This window comes from Trachurus japonicus, chromosome 14 (genome assembly GCF_045865225.1).
Source record: "Trachurus japonicus isolate A0001 chromosome 14, Traja_1.0".
Lineage (NCBI taxonomy): Eukaryota > Metazoa > Chordata > Actinopteri > Carangiformes > Carangidae > Trachurus > Trachurus japonicus.
This window is the reverse complement of record NC_140920.1, coordinates 29,188,689-29,208,359: the sequence shown is the minus strand read 5'-3', so window position 1 is coordinate 29,208,359 and position 19,671 is coordinate 29,188,689. Positions and strand designations below refer to the sequence as shown.

Here is a 19,671-nt window from a genome sequence, read left to right as displayed (position 1 = left end):
TAAAGGTAACAAACCTACTCCTAAGACTATGGGAATTATGGCAATGGGCCAATTTGCCAAATGTTTAACTATCCCTTTAAACTGGATTTATGACCCTTTGTTACTAGATGTGACCTGGGAGGAGCTGCAAAGAACCAGAAGTTATCTCATCATCAACTGTCTGCTTCTTGTGTCAGGAGAGTGTTTACTCCTCCCAAGAAAACGTGAGGCAAAGGGCCATGGTTTGGACTCAAACCTGGGTTGCCATGGGTCAATTTATACCTTCATCAGTGATTCCCAAAGTGTGGGCTGTGAATGTTTCGCTGCGAGGAGTCATTTAGATCACTTACTTAAAAAGGGTTGAATTTTGTAACTGAACTGACTGTTTGAAATGAGCTATGAAATAATAAGTATAGACACATGCAGCATCTCTGGTACATAAACACTTGAATCGGGTACAGATGCATTGGACACACAGGATTACTGGTTTACAACAACATACAAACACACACACTTCACCCCAGCAAAGTACAGGCTCAAACCTAAAACACAAAGACAGAGAAAAACACTCCCACACAGATGCACACACTGCGATGAACATTTTAAAGGTGCTGTGTGTAGCATCCATAATGTGTTTCTGGTTCAAACAGGTTGGGGGGAGGAGGGAGGGGGGAGGAGGGAGGGGGTCAGTCAGATGGTCATGCAGTAACAAGCTCCGCCCCCAACCTGAACAATCAAATAATAAAGATCTGATAGAAACTTAAAGGATAATTTCCGTTTTTTACAACCTGGACCTTATTTCTAGCATAAAATACGATCATTTACTCACCCAGACAACTTTGGTGTCATTTGGAGTTGTTTCGACGAAATTAACCCCAGTGGAGCGGCGCGTATATCCGTATAATGCGAGAGCACGGGGCACGCAATGCAGCCTCTAAATAACACATTATCCACCGCAAAACTCGTTCATTTCACCAATATTCAGTTGTGATACACTAGTGCTATTCCCCTCTGAGCCCGGGCTGACCTGTTATCAACATCCGGGGTCTGTAGGTTGACTACTGACCTCTGACCTGGATGATGTCATCTCTGAGCGCCGCGCGGCTCATTCTGATAATAATCATTCTGCTTCGTCATTCGGGTCCATTTTTATCTCAACTAGCCGGAGCTTTAGTGAGTCCAGGTTGAGGAGAGGAAGCTTCGTCCAGCTGCTCATTTTGTTCTGACAAGTCAGAAACACGCAGAAACGAACCGGAGCATTAGCGGTAGCAAGTTAGCCGCGCCGGGCAGCGGTCGGAGATGACATCATCCAGGTCAGAGGTCAGTAGGTCAACCTACAGGCGCAGGATGTTGATAACATGCCACCACGGGCTCGGAGGGGAATAGCACTAATGTATCATAACTAAATATTGGCGAAATAAACGAGTTTTGCAGCGGATAATGTGTTATTTAGAGGCTGCATTGCGCTGCCCCGTGTTCTCGCATTATACAGATATACGCGCCGCTCCACTGGGGCTAATTTTGTCAAAACAACTCCAAATGACACCAAAGTTGTCTGGGTGAGTAAATGATCGTATTTTATGCTAGAAACAAGGTCCAGGTTGTAAAAAACTGAAATTATCCTTTAACAATGTTACACATTGCACCTTTAACACTCAGACGTTACCTTGGTTTAGCAGCAATGCTGGGGACAAAACAGACAACTATTCAGTACCACACAGCAACACATGGGGCAGCTCCATGATGCTAAAGTCACACTGTGCGACAGTGAAACAGAGACAGCAGTGAAGTGAATGACAGCGTGGGATCTTGGGTTACTGGCTGTGACGCAGGCGCCCGGCCTCAGCCCACCTGCACTGCCGCTGTTATTGTTTTGACATTTGATCTCGGCCGTTGCCGTGGCCTTACTACTTTACTGTGTACGTTATTATGTTCATGTTAATGAGGATTTACTATTTTTATTTGACTCTTCCCATCTCACGCTGCACAGCTTTACTGTCGCTCAGACAACACAGGGAAAATGTCACGCTCACCTGAGATTCCTCGCTTCAGCCATTTGGGATCCTCCAGCACGATGAAGAAGTTTTCCTGCTTCTCGTATTCTTCCACATTGATGATCCTCACCTGTAGTGTCTGACTGCAGATATGCAAACACAATCACACACAAGACACACAATTAGTTTTGTTTAACAAGGTAAGTATTGTTCTGTCTGATAGGTGGTAAGGTGCATAAAAACAAAAGACCTTCACATCTTAAAGGTCCAGTGTGTAATTAACAAGGTTTATTGGCAAAATCTGAATATAGGCCTACTACCCTTGAATATATTTGTATAAGTGTATAATCGCTATAAAATGAAATTTGTTTGGTTTTCGTAGCCTTATAATTATTCTTTTATATCTACATATAGCAAGGCTCATGCTTTAGAGAGTGACGCCATCTTGTGCCACCATGTTTGTACGACAGCCTGAACAGAAAATCCATCCAGCCAGAGAGCACGTTTTGCGAATTCCGTGTTCATAAATAAACCAATGAAGGAGAAGGTGGAAGGAAAGAAGGAGGAGGAGGAAGCAGCAGACATCCCAGTCGTGGTAAACACGTTTTTTGTCTTCGCAGGCCACCGTCACTTTGCCGACGGGAGGGGTGAGCACGAGCGAGCGAGTAGAATCTGAACACTAGTTGATAACGGTTTTCCTCCCATTTTACACACTGGACCTTTAAATATTTCCTCTACCTTCTAAATCACATCGCAAATTGGAGTGACCTGAATAATTAATCACTACAGAGCTGTGAATAATTCAGGCCTAAACATAGTGTGCTCCTGCTCCTCAGTTTGCCAAAGAAATAGTGCTAAAATAAAGACTTGCAACTTAGTGTGTGATACCAATGTGTGTGTGATTAATTCCTGGAAGATATGAATGACTTGCTGTAGAGAAGAGAACGACTTTGTCATGATCATTGTGGAAAAAAGGAATTAAATATAAAACTAACCACACCCACACATACATACATACACTTCCTCATTAACCATGATCTACACGTTGTTGTGTTCTTGTTCTTCTACGTCAGACAGTTGTCCATGTTACATAACAGGGTCTCTCACTAAGTGTACCATTAGTCCATGGGCAAACACAGCTTATATAACCTGAAACTTTAATGTGAAAAGGATCTGTCAGCTTACATGGGGCGGCTGGAGGATCCCACACCTGATCGGGGGCTAGATTGTGTTTGGGTGTCAAGTCGTTAGCTAATTCAGTCTAAAAGGACCTCATCCACCTAAAGTGGGTGACTGCTAACCCATAGTAGTCTCTCATTCACGTTCACGTGGCCTTTTCCTAAAAACACTCATGAATATAAAAGCGGTGGGGGTGCTGGGTTTCAGAAGGCAGTCTCTTTAAGAATGCAATGTTGGAGCTGCCAAATAAGTTTGGCTTTTTTTTTCTCTAATCCATTAGATGTTGGCCCAAACATAAAGATGCAGCTGTATTTTGTTTTGTTACTGTTCACATATACTGCAATATAATAACTGCTGTTTGTGTTTTTTGATTCTTTTGAACTTCCAAACCAAACTCTAGTGTCCTGCTATAGAAGATCACCTCCTGGTGGTTTTCTTCCTCCATCACTCAGACTAGTTTACATCACATCCCTGTTCTTTGTTCATATAGTCTCATTAAATATGCACCAAAAGACTTTTGTACAGTTTTTTTTACCCAAACCCATCCAGACTCTTAACAAACAAACACAGTGACTCTGCAACTCCTCTTTATCTATTCATATTGTGCAATATATCACCACTCCAGCACTTTAACTCTGCCATGTTTGATTTTCTTTTTAAATTTTCAACCTACCTCCTTTTTGTTTTATGTTGTGTGTTTTTTTATGAGCAGGCATGATTGTATGTGTGTATAATTACTAACACTTTACTTGAAGGTCTGATCATAAGAGTGACATGAACATGTCATAAACATTATGTCAATGTCATAACACCCGGGTTTGTAGGGTTAGGGTTAACTGAATGACACTTAATAACAACGTTATGACATTGATACAGTGATAGTAACGGCATCTTATCTTATCTTATCTTATCTTATCTTATCTTATCTTATCTTATCTTATCGTATATTATCCAAATATGAACCACTGGTGTGGTTTTGTCATAGTTGTGTTAAGTTTTGAGTTATGGGTAAACTGTGTTTTTGATTGACCTTCTAATTAGCTGGTCATTGAGTCCAAGGGAACATTTATAAAAGTTGAATGGATTCCTAAGGTAAGTCTGGATATATTGTATTCACAGCAGTGCCAAAATCACGTTTTCTGAGGTCACAATGACCTTGACCTTTGAACTTTCACTCCCAATCAATCTAATCAATTCATCCTTAAGTCCTATGCTGTGTCTCAATTTGTATACTTCCATGAGTACACTGTCATGTAGTATACTATGTGCACTATGAACTTTTCTTTTCTTTCTTTTTTTTTTGCTTGTGTGTGCACATACTTGTGAATTGAGACGCACTCAGATACTCAAAATAGTTAGTTTAAGTATGGAAGTTTTCTAATTGAGACACAACACTTGTGAATGTTTGAGCCAAATTTGACAAAGTCCCATGGAATGATGTGTGCATGGCTATAGTTAGACCATTTTAAATCTCTACAGTGAAAACACAGGGTTGGATCAGAACGGACTGAAAGCAGCAGAAACACAGAGTCTACACTGCCTCCTTCCTGGAAAAGAGACTAACCGACTACTGCCACTGTCTCACCTGGTCTGTTCATTGGTGAACTCCAGCTCCCCTCTGGTCTCCTCGTAGTCCACCCCGGCCTTGGCACTGCCATCTTCTGTATGGTATGGCACAGCGACGGTGCCTCTGGAGCCCGAGTTCCTCACCACCGTCACCGTCAAAATGCCCGTGCTCTCGCTCACCCGCAGCACCCGCTGGCCGAAGGTGAAGATGCCGGCGTGGTCGTCGTCCAGGATGGTGATGGTGGCGACCAGCGGCTCCACTAATCTGCCCTTGGGTGGATTTCCCGTCCCCTCGGCGCCACCTTCTTCTACTCTCACTTTCTGGAGACGCACAAAGAAATGCTCGTCCTCCTCAAAGATGTCGTCATCCAAGATACCGACCTAGAGGGAGAAGCAGAACTGTTTGAATGGACACTACGGAGAGTCAGGAAGTAAAATATAACAGCAGATGATCACCATTCATTTCCTCTTTACTTGCTCACCTTGATCTCCTTGCGGGTCTCCCCTGGCTTAAACACCAGGGATCCCTCAGTGAACTCATAGTCTGCCCCGGCGTTGGCAGAGCCATTTTCTGTACAGTAGTCAACATAGAAAGTGTTCTGACCCGTGCCTCCATCCAGGATCACCCAGAGGCTCAGAGAGCCACAGTTCTCAGTGCACTGGTACTGGGCGCTTTCAAAACAAATGTGTGAGCACGTGGCCTTGTCGGCCTCGTCGCCCGGCGGACGGCGTGTGTGCTCAGCGGCGTGTTTCCTTAATATGTTACCGGCGCCAATCAACATGCGCGTTGCCTGGACGCGGTAGAAGGCTCGGCTCTTCTTCTGGTGGACCAGGGCAGAGTAGTTGGCCATCTCAATCAGCTGGTCCAGGTCCTTGTCCGGATGTTTTTCCTTCAGGTCTTTAAGGATGCGGACCACCTGTCCAAGACAGAAGACAGATGGTTAAGTAACACACTGCGTTCATAAGAGATGTAGATGCTGAGCAGTTTCAGTTCACATTAGAATTAGAACAAACCAGTTTATGATGACAAAAGTAGTCTACTGGCATTGGATTAAACTGACATCAAGATGTTCTGCACTCCCACCATTCAAGGACTGAATCCTACCGGCCTTGGGAAAGCTGATATCCTCTATTAAGTAACTTAAAATCATAAAAACATAGAACCAGCAGTGCTCCTGTCAGGGTAAAACAGGCCGTTTTGTCCTTTCCTCAGGTTACTGAGGTTTTCCTTTCTCTTTATAGAACACAATTTAGTGAAACAAACTTTAGTTTAGTCTATGTACGTTTTCCTCTTGCTACACAGCTAATGTTAGCATGTTCTTATCTGTCTAGAAGAAACATTCACACACACACACAACTACATTCTTACAAACATCATTGATTTCATTTTTAGCGCTTCTTTTGTCCAGCTGAAGCTACAGTAACATGCTAAGTCAGAATACTTTATCAATCCCAAAAGGGCAATTCATTGCTCCAGTTAGCCCATCCATACAGACAACAACAATAAATACATCAATCTACAATCAAGCATCCTAACAGCATTGTCATCCAAGCAACAACATCAGCACCAACCAATGACACACAGTAAAAAGCGAGATGCCAGAACCGAGATCAGTGGGTTATGCTTGTTATAATGCATTTTGTGCATTTGTAGCAGCTTGTACCTCTGCCCCGCCAATCGAAAAACAGCTTGCACCGACAATTAAAGGTATTGAACCTACTGCTAAAACTATAGGGATTATGGCAATGGGTGAATTTGCCAAAATGTTGAAATATCCCTTTAAGTAATAAAAAAGTTTGCATAAAGATGTTGTTTAGGTACATAGTAACGCGGGCCTGAGGGCATGATTCTGAATGTGAAGCACGTGATCGGTTTGGTGCACTATTCTATTGCCCTTCTGGGTATAACAATAGCAATAGCCAAACTTGCAATAAGCTCTTCAGAATAAAGCTCTGGATCTGGTCCCACATGACTCAGTCTTGTATCGTGTGCAGCAGAATTTCCACACGTCTTACCTCGTCTTTGTTCTGGTCCAGGTCGTTTCCTGTCTGCACAGAGACCGTGACACTGGAGGAGTTTCCGGGGCCGTCAGGCAGCTTTCCATCCATGATCACGTCGATGCCTTTGGGCGCGAGGTCCCCTTCGATCTCCACGACGATGCCGTGCCTCTTGTCGGCACGGTAACGTTTGTGCATGTACTTGTAGAAGAGCAGGCGACGGTCAGCGATCCAAGCCAAGATCACACACACGGGGAAGTACAGCAGCGTCACTATGGCTTCCCACACCTGCTGACACAGGCAGTGTGAGCATCCCATCATTTACACATGTGACTGATTAGAAAATTGGTCCAAATATATACAGTCGGCACAAACGCACCTCTACGACCCCGGGTGAGATGACAGCCAGTATGAGGTAGAGCCAAACGTAGGCAAAAATACTCCAGAAAGCCGTGATGAAAAACACACGCAGGTGTTTGATCTTGCGCGACTCTCCATCAGGGATCACCCACACACACAGACCGATTATCACAAACATGTTGAACGCAGCACTGCCCACGATGGTGCCGGGGCCCAGCTCCCCCGCATTAAAGTTGTGCCCACACACCTGTCAGAGGGAAACATTACAGGAACAAAGACAGGACAAACATTACAAAGAAGAAAATCAAAGTTTTTATTCACCCTGGTTTAACTTTACACTATTATATATTTCATTTATTCACTTAAAGTATCTGGTGATCAGTGCTGGGGAAGCTACTTTGCAAGTGTAGCTTGTAAAACGAGTTTGAACAAACTAAATTTCTACCCCTGGAGAAATGTAGTTTGTAAAACTACAGCTAAAGAAAGTAGCTTTAGCAACTACTTCTACTCATTATACTCATTGAACTCACTATAAATAAATCTACATGTGGTGTAAATGAAACAAAATATAATAGCCTACAAAAAATTCACATGCCAGCAGACTGACTCTCAACTCAGTTTTATTTTTTTTAAAGAAAAAATGCTGACATTGTTGGTCAACATGCTGTAGGTTCACCATAGACATGTTGGGTAATATAGAGAGAAAATGAAACCCCTAGTACACCAATACCCACTGGTAAATCAGAAATGTAAATCAGTCAACAAAAACTAATAAAAAATACCAAGAGGTCGACATATTCTAGATTGCTGTGTCACAACAATGTTTAAAACTATGACAGGAACGCCCGGGCCAGCCAATCAGAGGCAGCGTTGGCTTGGCATGTCATGACATGATGCATGCCTTTTTTCAAACAGAGTTCTGGAACAATTTATATAGGTCTTATATTTCATGTTATTGGCCAAAATTGTAGTTTGTAAATTGAGTAGTTAAACTACAAAAAATGACCCAAAAAGTAGTTGAAATACTTGATGCAGCACAAAATATGAATGTAGTTTAACTACCAGCAAGTTACAGCAAATTGTAGTTAAGTTATGTAGTTCAACAAGTTTAAAGCAGAAGTCAGCGATCCGGTTGTTTTGTCTAACTTCCTGTCAGCAGATGGAGTTAGCAGTCCCCGCCCTCGTCCCTACGTCACCACATTCAGGCGCATCCCTTGGCTGCACACACAGAGAGGACTGCCCCTTTATGCCGTTCTCTCTCCTCATTGGATAAAGGTTGTAGGATACAAGGAAAGTTTTCTCCTGGGCTCAGAGCAGAGCAGAGTGACTGACAGACCCGTGTTTCAGACCAAACACTCTATAGAAGTGATTGCTGTCGGAAGATACAACTATTTAAGACTCATATTAACACAAATATTCACCTTACTTCTGCTTTAAGCCTCCCCAGCACTGATGGTGACATTCCAAAAACGAAATATGTTTGAAGAACTTTTCAATAGAGCACCACATTCAAAATGAAAGGAAGCTGTGTGCCGTGTGACGGTTCATGTACCTCGATCACAGAGAGCAGGATCTCAGGTGCAGAGGAGCCCAGGGCCATGAGAGTGAGATTGGACACAGTCTCGTTCCATATTCTCACTGTAGTTACAGTAGTTTCACCGTTGGGTGTAGTGATGGTCACCTCCTTCTCCTGCACAGATAAACGTTTGGGACAGAGGTCAACACAACACAACACAACACAACCAGAACTAAGTGATGCTGTAACCTGGAAACCAGATTTAATAACAGTAATTAGATGGTTATGAGTCTAGAGAGTAAAAATGACAGTATCTGCATTTTTGTGTAACAGGATTATATGTCACCCAATTTCTGTTTTGTATTTTGACATTTTGGCCAAGTTAACTCCTGTTGATTCATGTCTATTAGGAGTCACCAGTGCTGTAGTTGTTTGATTAGTTCAGCAGTTTTATGCAGTTTCATCATGAACATGTGGAAGTTTCCATATTCCAGAGTTCAGAGATGTGGCTGGCTGCTCTCTCTCCTTCTTTAAAGGTGCCCATGTGGAAACTAGAAACCTTATTTATAACCACTGTGCACGCACAAAATGGAGCTTGAATTCCTCTCTTCTGCTAAACTTCCCCTGACACCAAAATATTCACGAGTGAGAGTTGGCATACAGGCTACACTCTCCCGTCGAGTTTAATTTTATAAATCTTAGAAATTAGCAATGTAGATGGTGAGGTGGTGAAATCAGCCGTAAAATGTAAAGACATTAAATTTGTGTTCTCATACATATAATGAACACATACACATACATATTTAATTAATTGTGCACATAACAGCATGTGTGAATTAAATTTTCATAACTTTTTGTAAAATCACAGCAGCAAATACAACTGTGCTACATTAATGAATTAATTACGTTCAGCAACTTAATTCCCTATTTCAAATTGTATCTCCATATGTGAGAGGGGCTTCCTCTGATCAGTCAGCCTGATGATTGTACACACATTAGCCCATTCTAGCAACGGGCTGTTATCAGCAGGAATGTTATGTTTGAAATTAGTTTTATCATTTTAAAAATTCAGTTAAATTCTGTCCTGTCCTTCCTGAGGCCGATAGCTAATGTTTGCCGTTTTGTATGGGAATATTATAATGACTGGCCACTACATCAAGTTCCCTCTTTACACACAAACAGTTTACACCAATGACTGCACTCCTGTTGTGATACTGGCTAAATCTGAGAGTTAGTTTTTTTCAGGAGTTTTTACACTAACATTTTTATTTTTTTTAGATATTCTAATATTAATATTGTTTTATTTTATTTTATTTGACTGAAATGTGTGATTGAATGTGGGGAATTATATATTCTATACTATATATATATATATACATATATATAAAGTATAGCTACTATTGTATATTTATAGTATTGAAGTTTGTATACATATATATATACTGTATATATATAATATACACACAGCCTATATATTCTGATATACAAACTTCAATACTATAAATACAATAGTAGCTATACTTTTATCTTAAAAAGAACTGTACTGCTTTCAAGCTACTGAGATACTGGTTGAGTACTACCTGGGAGGTGATGACTTCTATGGATGCCATGAAGCGGTCAGCGATGATAGACACACCCAGGAATAAGTACATGAGGCCCATGAAGTAGAGGATGGCCCTCCCCGCCTGCTCCCCCAGGGGGGGGTTGAGTGGCAGCCACACCGGCAGCAGGATGCCCGGTCTGCACACCACAGTGTCCGCACACTTCCCAGAGGCCGTGGAGTTGCCGGTGGTCTGAGGCGGCTCGGGGCCGGACGCCCGCTCCACCAGCTGGGGCCTGAAGGAGGTGCAGGGGGGGGGCAGGAGCAGCAGGGCGAGGAGGAGCAGGGGGAGCAGGGAGAGCTGCAGAGGGAGGGGTCCCATGATGTCCCAGAGTCAGGAGGGGCACGGTGGTCACTGGGGGAGCAGCTGGGGCAAAAGACTCTCCTATAGACACAGAGGCACATACAATCGGTAAGTTTTGTGTCCCCGAGAAGTAATCAGTCACAAAATTACGATAACAACAAATGAATATAACATTACCATGTCTTCTCTCCTTACTATAACATCAAATTAAAGTCAATTAAATTTAATTTCAAATAATTAAAATGACTTTTATGTTGATGAGGGTGAGGTTTTTGGCCTGTCCCTCACTGTTGTTGTTGTTGTAGCCTACGTCAACAGGACTTTTAATTTGTAAAATGTTGGCAAAATGTTCAAAGGTTTACATTTACATATCGTTCTAAGTATTGTACAACAGTGTTTTTGGTAATAATATATCTACCAATTCATCGGTGTCCCCTGATTTTATGTCAACCCTGTTACCCTAACCAAAAAACCCTAGCATGGAAATAATTCCAGATTTGACATGATTGACAGGAGTTTGCATCATCTCTGACCCAGGATGCTAACAGCTTAGTGACAAAGTTTCTCTCATCTCTGATGTGCTATTTTTGATGTTTTTTCAAGGTTTGAGGCATATGCCTGATGAAGGTCATACTCCTGACCGAAACGCTGCTTTAAAGGGACAACGAGGAGTTTCTATTCGGTTATAAAAAAGTCTCACGTTAATGTGGATGAATCTCCGTTACCACTTGTTAATGGTCCATTTTAGATAAATCTATGGTTTTGTCTCTATGGTTATTTTGTTATTATTAGTGGTGGTGGAAATGCTGGGCGAGCCGACCAGCGTTTCTTTACTTTCGGTTTCGTGGCGAGTCATGAGAATAACGCAGCTGAATCTCCGTTTATGGTGGGAACTACGACGGTATGTGATCGTCTTCCAACCTCTGACTTTAATTCTTGATGAATGAAAACATGAGTCTGTCTTGCACCGGTCAAAGAATTTCACGGTGCGGAGGCTCATAAATGTAGTGAGAAAACACTTCACTTTTACAAAACTCCTCGTTGTCCCTCCCTTTAATAAAATAATTGAGAGTGAGACAGTGTGCGGGAACCTTTGCATTTTGGGTTATGCCCTCCTCCTACGCACCTGCATCTTCAAGTGTGCTGAGACCTTTTTCTCTTCGAACTTTTCAAAGTTGAAAAGGCACCGATTTCATGGAATGCCCCATTGAACAGTGATCTAAATATAGTTAGAATTATTATAATCCTGTCCTACTGGTATGCTCAGCAATGGAGTCAGACAGGAGCAGTTTATCTCCTATTTTGTTTCATTTCTATATGAATAAGCTCTCAAATCACTGGCAGCACAGTGGTAAACCATCTTATATACGCTGACCCCTGTGTGTGTGATTCTTAGCCCGATCTCAGCCGGTCTTCATTAGTTCCTTCATGTGTGTTCTATGTATGGAGAACAACATGATGTGATGGTACAAAAAGACATATTTACAAAACTGGAAGGAAGATACACATCTGGCTTTTACTGACTTCAAGCTGTCAGGTAATGTTCTGAATATGGACATTTAAGTCAGTGTCGTGTGTTAGTTTTTGCACTGACAGACTGAACTGGACTCTGTTAAAAGCATATTGCACACTGCACATCTGTGGTCAAACTATAAAAAGTAGCATACAGTCATACAGTGATGCTTTAAGAATATTGTTAAAAAAGCCCAGATGGATCAGCACCAGGGAAATGTTTGTGACTGCTCAAGTAAACACTCTTCAAACTGTTTTGAGAAAGTTTTGGTGTCGACTAAATGACTCTGAAAATCAAATTGTTTTGGTGCTGGTGAACTTTGCGTACAGTGACGCACACTGGAATTTGGAAACATGGGTACAAGTGCATTTTCCATCCATCCATCCATCCATCCATCCATCCATCCATCCATCCATCCATCCATCCATCTATCAATCTAAATAAATAGCAACAGGCAGATTGTGTTATATTACTGTTACGTAATAATGTCTGTCTAAAAATCTTTAACATTATTTGGATATTGAAATAGATTTTCATCAGTCTATTGGATAGATTGTCATGAAATTCCAGCCAGAGGATGATGATGCTGGTGTCTTTGAAGATCCAACAGCTCACATGTATAGTTTTGAATTACAGTAAATGACAGACCTTAGAACCTCAGGTCAAAAGTTCAATGTGTAAACCTAACTCAAAATCTGCCAAAACAAATTCTCCTCTGTCTCAGTTGTATGTTGTGTTCAATGCTGATTGGTACTTGTTTAACATCAGCATATTAGCAAGAAGGAAAGCCTGCTGATGTTAGCATTTAGCTGATGGTTTTCATTCAAACACATTATCCTACATAGAGGACGTTCATAAGAGAAGCATAATGACAGTATCAAAACAGTATAGTAACAGCACAGATATTACAGTAAAAGTAGGTAGTATCACAATAAAAACGGTATGAATCTGTGTTCTTTATAGATCATTATAAAATACAGATTATTTTTCTCTCATTGTTCCCACTAACTGACCAGCTCCAGATGTTAGAGACCTATTGGGCTCATACAGACCATTTACTGTAATGACCTCTGGACAAGTAAAACCTTAACTGACTGAGAGCTATAAGGCCAGTTAAGGAGTAATACCTTTACTTAGTTTGAGTTAAGTCATTTGAGTAAGCTAGTTGTTCAGTGGTTTGGTGAACCAGTGAGGAGAGCACTGCACTAATCAACTCTAGAGAATGTAAAGGCATGTGATGTGCAAGGAAGACACAGTGGTGAAGTGGCCAGGCTCATTGATACACATGTGGAGAGAAGGCTGCATGGCCCGTGTGCACACCCCCATGTTTAGCAGGGGTTGATGTTTTAATGCTAGTGAAGCATTTAATTACAACCTTCATCTTACAGTAAAGCAGAAGTAAGTGATCCGGTGGTTTTGTCTAACTTCCTGTCAGCAGATGGAGTTAGCAGTCCCCGCCCTCGTCATGGATCTATTGGTCCTCGTCCCTACGTCACCACATTCACGAGCATCCCTTGGCTGCACACACAGAGAGGACTGCCCCTTTATGCCGTTCTCTCTCCTCATTGGATAAAGGTTGTAGGATACAAGGAAAGTTTTCTCCTGGGCTCAGAGCAGAGCAGAGTGACTGACAGACCCGTGTTTCAGACCAAACACTCTACAGTATATAAGTGACTGCCGTCGGAAGATATAACTATTTAAGACTTATATTAACATAAACATTACGCTTCCTTCTTACTGTAATTCTAAATAGACCGATCTTTTTCTCTTCCTCGTGGTAAAGTTATGTCCTCTTTCTATTTCAGAAGTCTCCCTCCAGTCCTCACATTCAGCTACGATACATGCTGTGTTGTTTTTCATCACCACCACCAGAACAAAGGCTTGTCATGAGAAGTGGATGGTAAACTGAGCCTTCTGAGTCATCTTCATAGCATATTAAACTCACCTCTAGAAACTAAAGCCAGCGGCTCCTGTGGTTGAATCATCTGCCACTAATCTGGTGGGAAGAGTGACTAAGCACGACTTCACAGTCACACAGTTTATCTGCTGCATCACTGCGTCGACCTCTGACATTAACATTTTAGCCAAACTAATGAAACAAGTTACTGTTGGGACATGTTAGTCAGCTGATGTTACACATAGGTGAGCACTGCAAAAACAGCCCTTCTAGAAATAAGTAAAATATTCTTATATTCAATCAAATTATCTTGTATCAAGCAAAAAAATCTGCCAATGGGGTAAGCTTTTTTTGCTTGACAAGAATTCTTAAAATAAGCCCAAATTTCTTAGCTCAGAAAGACTAAAATGAGATTTTAAACTAGACAGAAAATCTTAAATTAATCCAAATTCTTCTAAAACAAGCAATGAAAAAACACTAATTTAAGATTAAATTACTCAAAATTAGAATTTAAGTCTAGCTCCAAAAGACTAAAATGAGACTTTAAACTAGACAGAAAATCTTAAATTAATCCAAATTCTTCTAAAACAAGCAATGAAAAAACACTAATGTAAGATAAAATTACTCAAAATTAGAATTTAAGTCTCTTCACTACATTGAATTTAAGAAATTACGTCTTAATCTGGGATTGATAATGAGCAGAAAAGTAGTTAAAATAAGACATAATTTCTTAAAACAGCATAACAAATATAAGTGATGTTGTCTTAAATCAAGATACCAAAACTTTCTCATTAATTTTTTTTTTATTAACTTTGCAACACAATTGCTCAATTCAACATCATAAAAAGGAGCACTTCACTTACACTTACACATTCCAGATCCATCATAATCAAACAGATTGAAAAGCCAGTTTTGATTTGAACTTCACTATCAAAATAATAATACAGCAGTAGCAGCATACCATTGCAACTAAACATCATGTTGCAGCTGCTTTGCAGCATAATATCCCACAGGAAAGGATTTCAATCTCACCAACAATGTGTCCAACTGTGATGAACATTTTTTTTAAACAGAACATCAAGACAGTGCTTGTCCCTTTAAATGCAAACGAACCACTGCTTGCCCCGCCCCTTCTACTGCTACCAGGTGGGGGTGGTATTATGTGAATTCGAAAATTAGTTACATCACTAGAAGACAACTGAGGGAACAGCTCATAAAACTACATTACAGCAGTAGCAGCATACCATTGCAACTAAACATCATGTTGCAGCTGCTTTGCAGCATAAAATACCACAGGAAAGGATTTCAATCTCACCCAACAATGTGTCTAACTGTGATGAACATTTTTTTTAAACAGAACATCAACTTTCTTTGAAATTCTTACATCAGGCAGGGTGGGGCAGAGTGACAAACAAAGGGACTCACTCACTGAATGACTTCCACTCACCAATCGCTTTTTTGTATTGGTGGGTCAAATCTTGCTCATGAATTGAATCCTGAAGTACCTCAGTCTGCAGTACTGACAGTAGTGTAGAAATGCACTTTGGGTAGGTCATGTGCATGGCATAGTAATATGCCATGAGGTAGAGCAGTCCCTCATTAAGTCTGTCCATGGTGAAGGTGGTCACTGGTGTGTTTCCAATGGCGATCATGCAGTTGTCCTCAGAAATGAGCAGAACCGGAGAAGACAGGGGTCGCTGCCGCATGAAACCATCAGGATCCTCAGAAGTCTAGATGACAAAAAACAATCAAGAAGATTAGAAAAACATTACAAATAACATACCCTTTGACCTGGAATAGAACATTAGTGAAATCATATTGTACTTTAAAACACTTAGAGTAATCCCTCAGCATTCAGCACTGCAAGTTCCAACAAAGTTAGTACTAAATTAAGTACAGACTTCCCCTTTAGACCTTTTGAAATGATAAAAGTTTATCTAAAATGTACTAAACCTAATATAAAATGTATGCCTGAAAAACTGGAACATATATTATGAAATGTTTCAGTAAGTCTGTAAATCTCACCGCAAGGACATGGAAAAGAGCCTCGCTGCTTGAGCCCAGTTTCTTCGGTGGCATAGTGCTGGATGGAAAGAGCAGTGGCAGGGCTCTGAAGACAGCTGTGATATGCTCCACTGGTTTAATGAAAAAAGCACAAAACAAGGTGGTACCATAAGTAACTGTAACACAAAATTACATAAATAATTAAAAGACATTATTATATAAAATTAGCAAGTCAATGTATTGTGACTTCACCTCCATTCAAAGATTTAGGAGGCTTCATTGCCTTCTTCATGACGCCATAAAACTGGACCTTGGAGAAGAAGGTTGCCCATCTGTTCTGGACCTCTGATATGTACTGGGAGTTGGTCGGTTGGAGTATACGCTGCAGCTCATCCAGCACCTGAAAAATAGTAAAATTCATATAAAGAAAGAAAAATTACTGAAAAAAAGTTCTTGTCTTACATTCTGATGACTAAAATCTAATAGACCAGCGGTACTCAATAGGCGGCCCGCGGGCCGCATCCGGCCCGCCAAACCTTCCAATCAGACCCGCGACTGAGTTCTACTAGTTTACATATTACTGTATACTGTATTTCTCGGGCTCCGTGCGCCTGTAAGTCAATGCGCTGGGACATGGAAACACGTGCGGAGCGTTTGTGTGCCTGTGAGGCGCTGCACTGGGATACAGAAACGCCGACGAACCCAAATCACCATGCGCAAGTGTTTGGGGAGTGGGCTGGACTGCAGGGTTTCCCTGCCTGTCTGCAGAGACCGTGGGTGGTTTTCACCGCCGTCTTGGTTCAACTGTGTGTGCATCATGCATGGGGGGCCGTTCAGATGAAGCGTCTTTTGCGCTCGCTCAAACCCATTCAATGTAGCCGCACGTCATGCTCACAACTCAAAAGCCGTAGCCGCGCGCATTTGATGAGACGCAATTGTTTTTTTGTGCACGTCTACGACGCACAGCTGCACGACCTGCTTCTCCCCCGGTGTTGTGTCCCGGTGCCCTCGGCCTGTGTCTCTCCTACTGTTTCCCACTGAGCTCTGCCTCGTTTGACAGGTGAAGGAAGCCCATGTGTGGAAAGACGTCGCCTCCGAGATGTAGAATGTGTGTTATAGAAGAGAAACACACATTTCAGGACCAATGACTTGTATCCTCAGAACAGAGTCAGACATGTCCTGTGATGGTCAGGTCATATTTAAGCTGAAAATCACAGGGCATGTCTGAGGATACAAGTCAGCAGTGTAAAGCTCCAGCATGATATGTAAATGATGATATGATAATGGCAAGACATTTACAAAACACCGTTAAGTGTATAAATAAAAATGATGTGCTTACAAGTAAAATAAAAAATATTTAAATTATTAGACGAAAAAAGGTGAATTTAATTTCAATCTCGGCCTATTTGAATGTTCGGCCCCCAAGGTGTCTGTTAAGAAAAATTCTGGCCCTTTGACAAATGTATTTGAGTACCCCTGTAATAGACTAAAAATCTATAATTTGCAAGATATATAAACATTATGCTAATTATGTCATGCTAAACTGAGTCCTTAGAAGAGCTGAAAATGTGAACGAAGTGGGACCAACATTACTTACGTGATCCAGTTCTCTGAAACAAGGGTAGGCCTCTAGAATCTTTGTTGCTCTGTCTTGCTCCTTTAAAACATCAGAGGTGATGAAGCGTCTTCGAGACTCAAATTCCAGGTTCAGCAAATGAGTTACAGCAGCTTTGTTTGGCTTTTTTGACTTGTACATTTCTTGGAGGGTCCTGTAGTGTCTTGCTTGGATTTTCTGGCTGTCCATGACGTCAACTGAACAAGCTGAAGACATTACAGGGACGTTATGGTGGAAGGGGGACATGAGATTTCCAAACTAACAAATTATATTTACGTAACACAATACATACTTTCTTCATCACTGCTGTCCCGGTTCTGTGCTGGGGTGCTGGTTCTAGGTGACCGCTGTACTGGGATGCCCATGGGACTAACAGGTGACCGTTCCAGAATAACGGTGGATGCACTGGAATCTCCATCATAGTCAGTAGTTGAAATGTCTGAACTGACTTCTTGTCGTGGTTTCTTTGAAGGAGGACCTTTGGCCTTCCTTGGACTTCTGACATTTGAGAGTCTCTTCCTGAGCTTTTTGGCAACATGCTCCTGCAAGGCATACATAGCAAACATTCAAAAAAGATTAAGCTTTCTTATACTGTAATTACAGCTTTTGGTAATGTCTAGCTCCATTTGAACTTTCTGTCTGATTTAGCACTGTATATAAATTATCTAAATCTCAGTATTAACATAATACCAGCAACAAGCAAAAGTGACAAAAATCTACTCACCCACTCACTGTTTGATGACCTGTCTTTTATCATTGGATAGTACTCCACCAATCGCTTTGCCATGGCATTCACCTCATGTCTGGTGGGGTATCTGGAGTCCTCTGCGGCTCTTGCGATGGAGATCATATTAGTCATAGTGTTTCTTATCAGTCGGCAGAAGAGCTCCTTGGATAAGGTTACATTGTCCTCAGTCCCCAGCCGTTTCTGCTCAAAGTAGGAACACCGCACCTGTTCAAGCTCACTGTCTGTGAAGACTATGTATTCTGGGTTGGACATAGTCAAAAATTTAGAAGTATTGGCCTCCTCGTTTGAAAGGTCACTGGCGCCAGTGGGGGGTGATTGCTGAATTTCAGCAGCAGTATCCACCTAAAACACATTTACACAAACATTTATTGAGTAACTTCGTCATAGAATGTTCCTACTTGTTAGTTTAATAAACATGCATTATCATTTTGGGAACTAAAAAAAAACTTGAAATTTTTTTATTTTATATCCACTGTTGAAAGGGACTCAAAGCAGAAATGTCTAAAACAATGACTGTGATATTGGAAAAGTGTGGTACTGTTAAACAGCAGCTTATACTGTGAAAGACTGACCTTTTCATCATTATTTACAACAAGCCATATAGCCCTGCGCCTCAAGAAATTTTCAGGACCAGGAAAGAGGTCTTTGATGTCGTCTCGGGAAAGCGAGAGGAACAAGTCTTCTCCAATATTAGCAGCTGGAATATAGAAAAGTGACAGTCAGGGCCAAGAAACATGTAGTTTAGCGGCTAAACTTTAGCCCATTAGCCGGGAATCCACAAGGGTGGGGGGAGGGGAGGCCTAACTTACGGCTCCGGCCTGGGCATGTGCAGTTACATTTTCAGCATTTACAGCCCTTGATATTAAAAAAAAAAAACTGGTCTCAAAGCTTAATTAGGCTAAACCTATTTCTGGATGGAAATCATGCAAGGCCAGCCTGTTTTTTTAAATGTAGTTTAGGCTAGTTAAACTTTAGCCCATTAGCCGCAAATCCACAACTCGTTAAGCTAGGTTAACTAACTACATTAAATATAACACCAGCACAACATAAAAGTAACCCTTGTAGCATACCTTTGAGTGTGGCAATTGCAACCTCGTCCAGTTTGTCCATATTTTTTTGATTTTAATATCCTCAATCAACAATGAATTTAGAGCTGCCGCAGGTGACCTCCGAGTAGCTGTGCGTTTCAAATTAACGGACTCCTCCAAGTGGGGAGAGAGAGAAAAAAAAAAAAGCGCGACAGGGTGGATTGTACCATCTTCCAAGAGGGTGCGGGGTGGACGCTCAGGCTAAATACATTTATTTTGCATTTATACCAACTATATGTATCTAAATAAGTTCATATGACTTTGTAATTATTAAAACCGAGTCACATTTACGGGATAATTGATAAATGGA

The 19,671-nt window shown here is 41.4% G+C and overlaps 2 protein-coding genes across 3 annotated transcripts in view; both read right to left on the bottom strand.

Annotated features, from left to right (window-relative positions):
* slc8a2a (solute carrier family 8 member 2a) overlaps nt 1-19,671 on the bottom strand; it is a 45,153-nt gene that overhangs the window by 6,128 nt on the left and 19,354 nt on the right. The window contains exons 2-8 of the mRNA XM_085798756.1: nt 10,173-10,577; nt 8,629-8,766; nt 7,096-7,323; nt 6,735-7,004; nt 5,201-5,635; nt 4,738-5,099; nt 2,013-2,116 (exon numbers count right to left, since the gene is read on the bottom strand). Coding sequence (XP_085654882.1) covers nt 2,013-2,116; nt 4,738-5,099; nt 5,201-5,635; nt 6,735-7,004; nt 7,096-7,323; nt 8,629-8,766; nt 10,173-10,514 — 1,879 coding nt within the window. The 5' untranslated portion in view covers nt 10,515-10,577. The remainder of the gene's footprint in view (nt 1-2,012; nt 2,117-4,737; nt 5,100-5,200; nt 5,636-6,734; nt 7,005-7,095; nt 7,324-8,628; nt 8,767-10,172; nt 10,578-19,671) is intronic.
* Nucleotides 15,139-19,466, bottom strand: LOC146974999 (uncharacterized). Of its 2 annotated transcripts, none has more exons than XM_085798755.1 (8): nt 19,344-19,466; nt 18,846-18,970; nt 18,250-18,615; nt 17,818-18,067; nt 17,508-17,731; nt 16,221-16,310; nt 15,932-16,041; nt 15,139-15,636 (listed from the first exon to the last, which is right to left on the bottom strand). In XM_085798755.1, the coding sequence occupies exons 1-8, from the start codon at nt 19,381-19,383 to the stop codon at nt 15,555-15,557; spliced, it is 1,287 nt and encodes a 428-aa protein (XP_085654881.1). In that variant the 5' UTR covers nt 19,384-19,466; the 3' UTR covers nt 15,139-15,554. The 2 variants fall into 2 exon arrangements, with proteins under 2 accessions (XP_085654881.1, XP_085654880.1); XM_085798754.1 differs by having other exon boundaries at nt 15,229-15,636; nt 16,163-16,310; nt 19,344-19,465.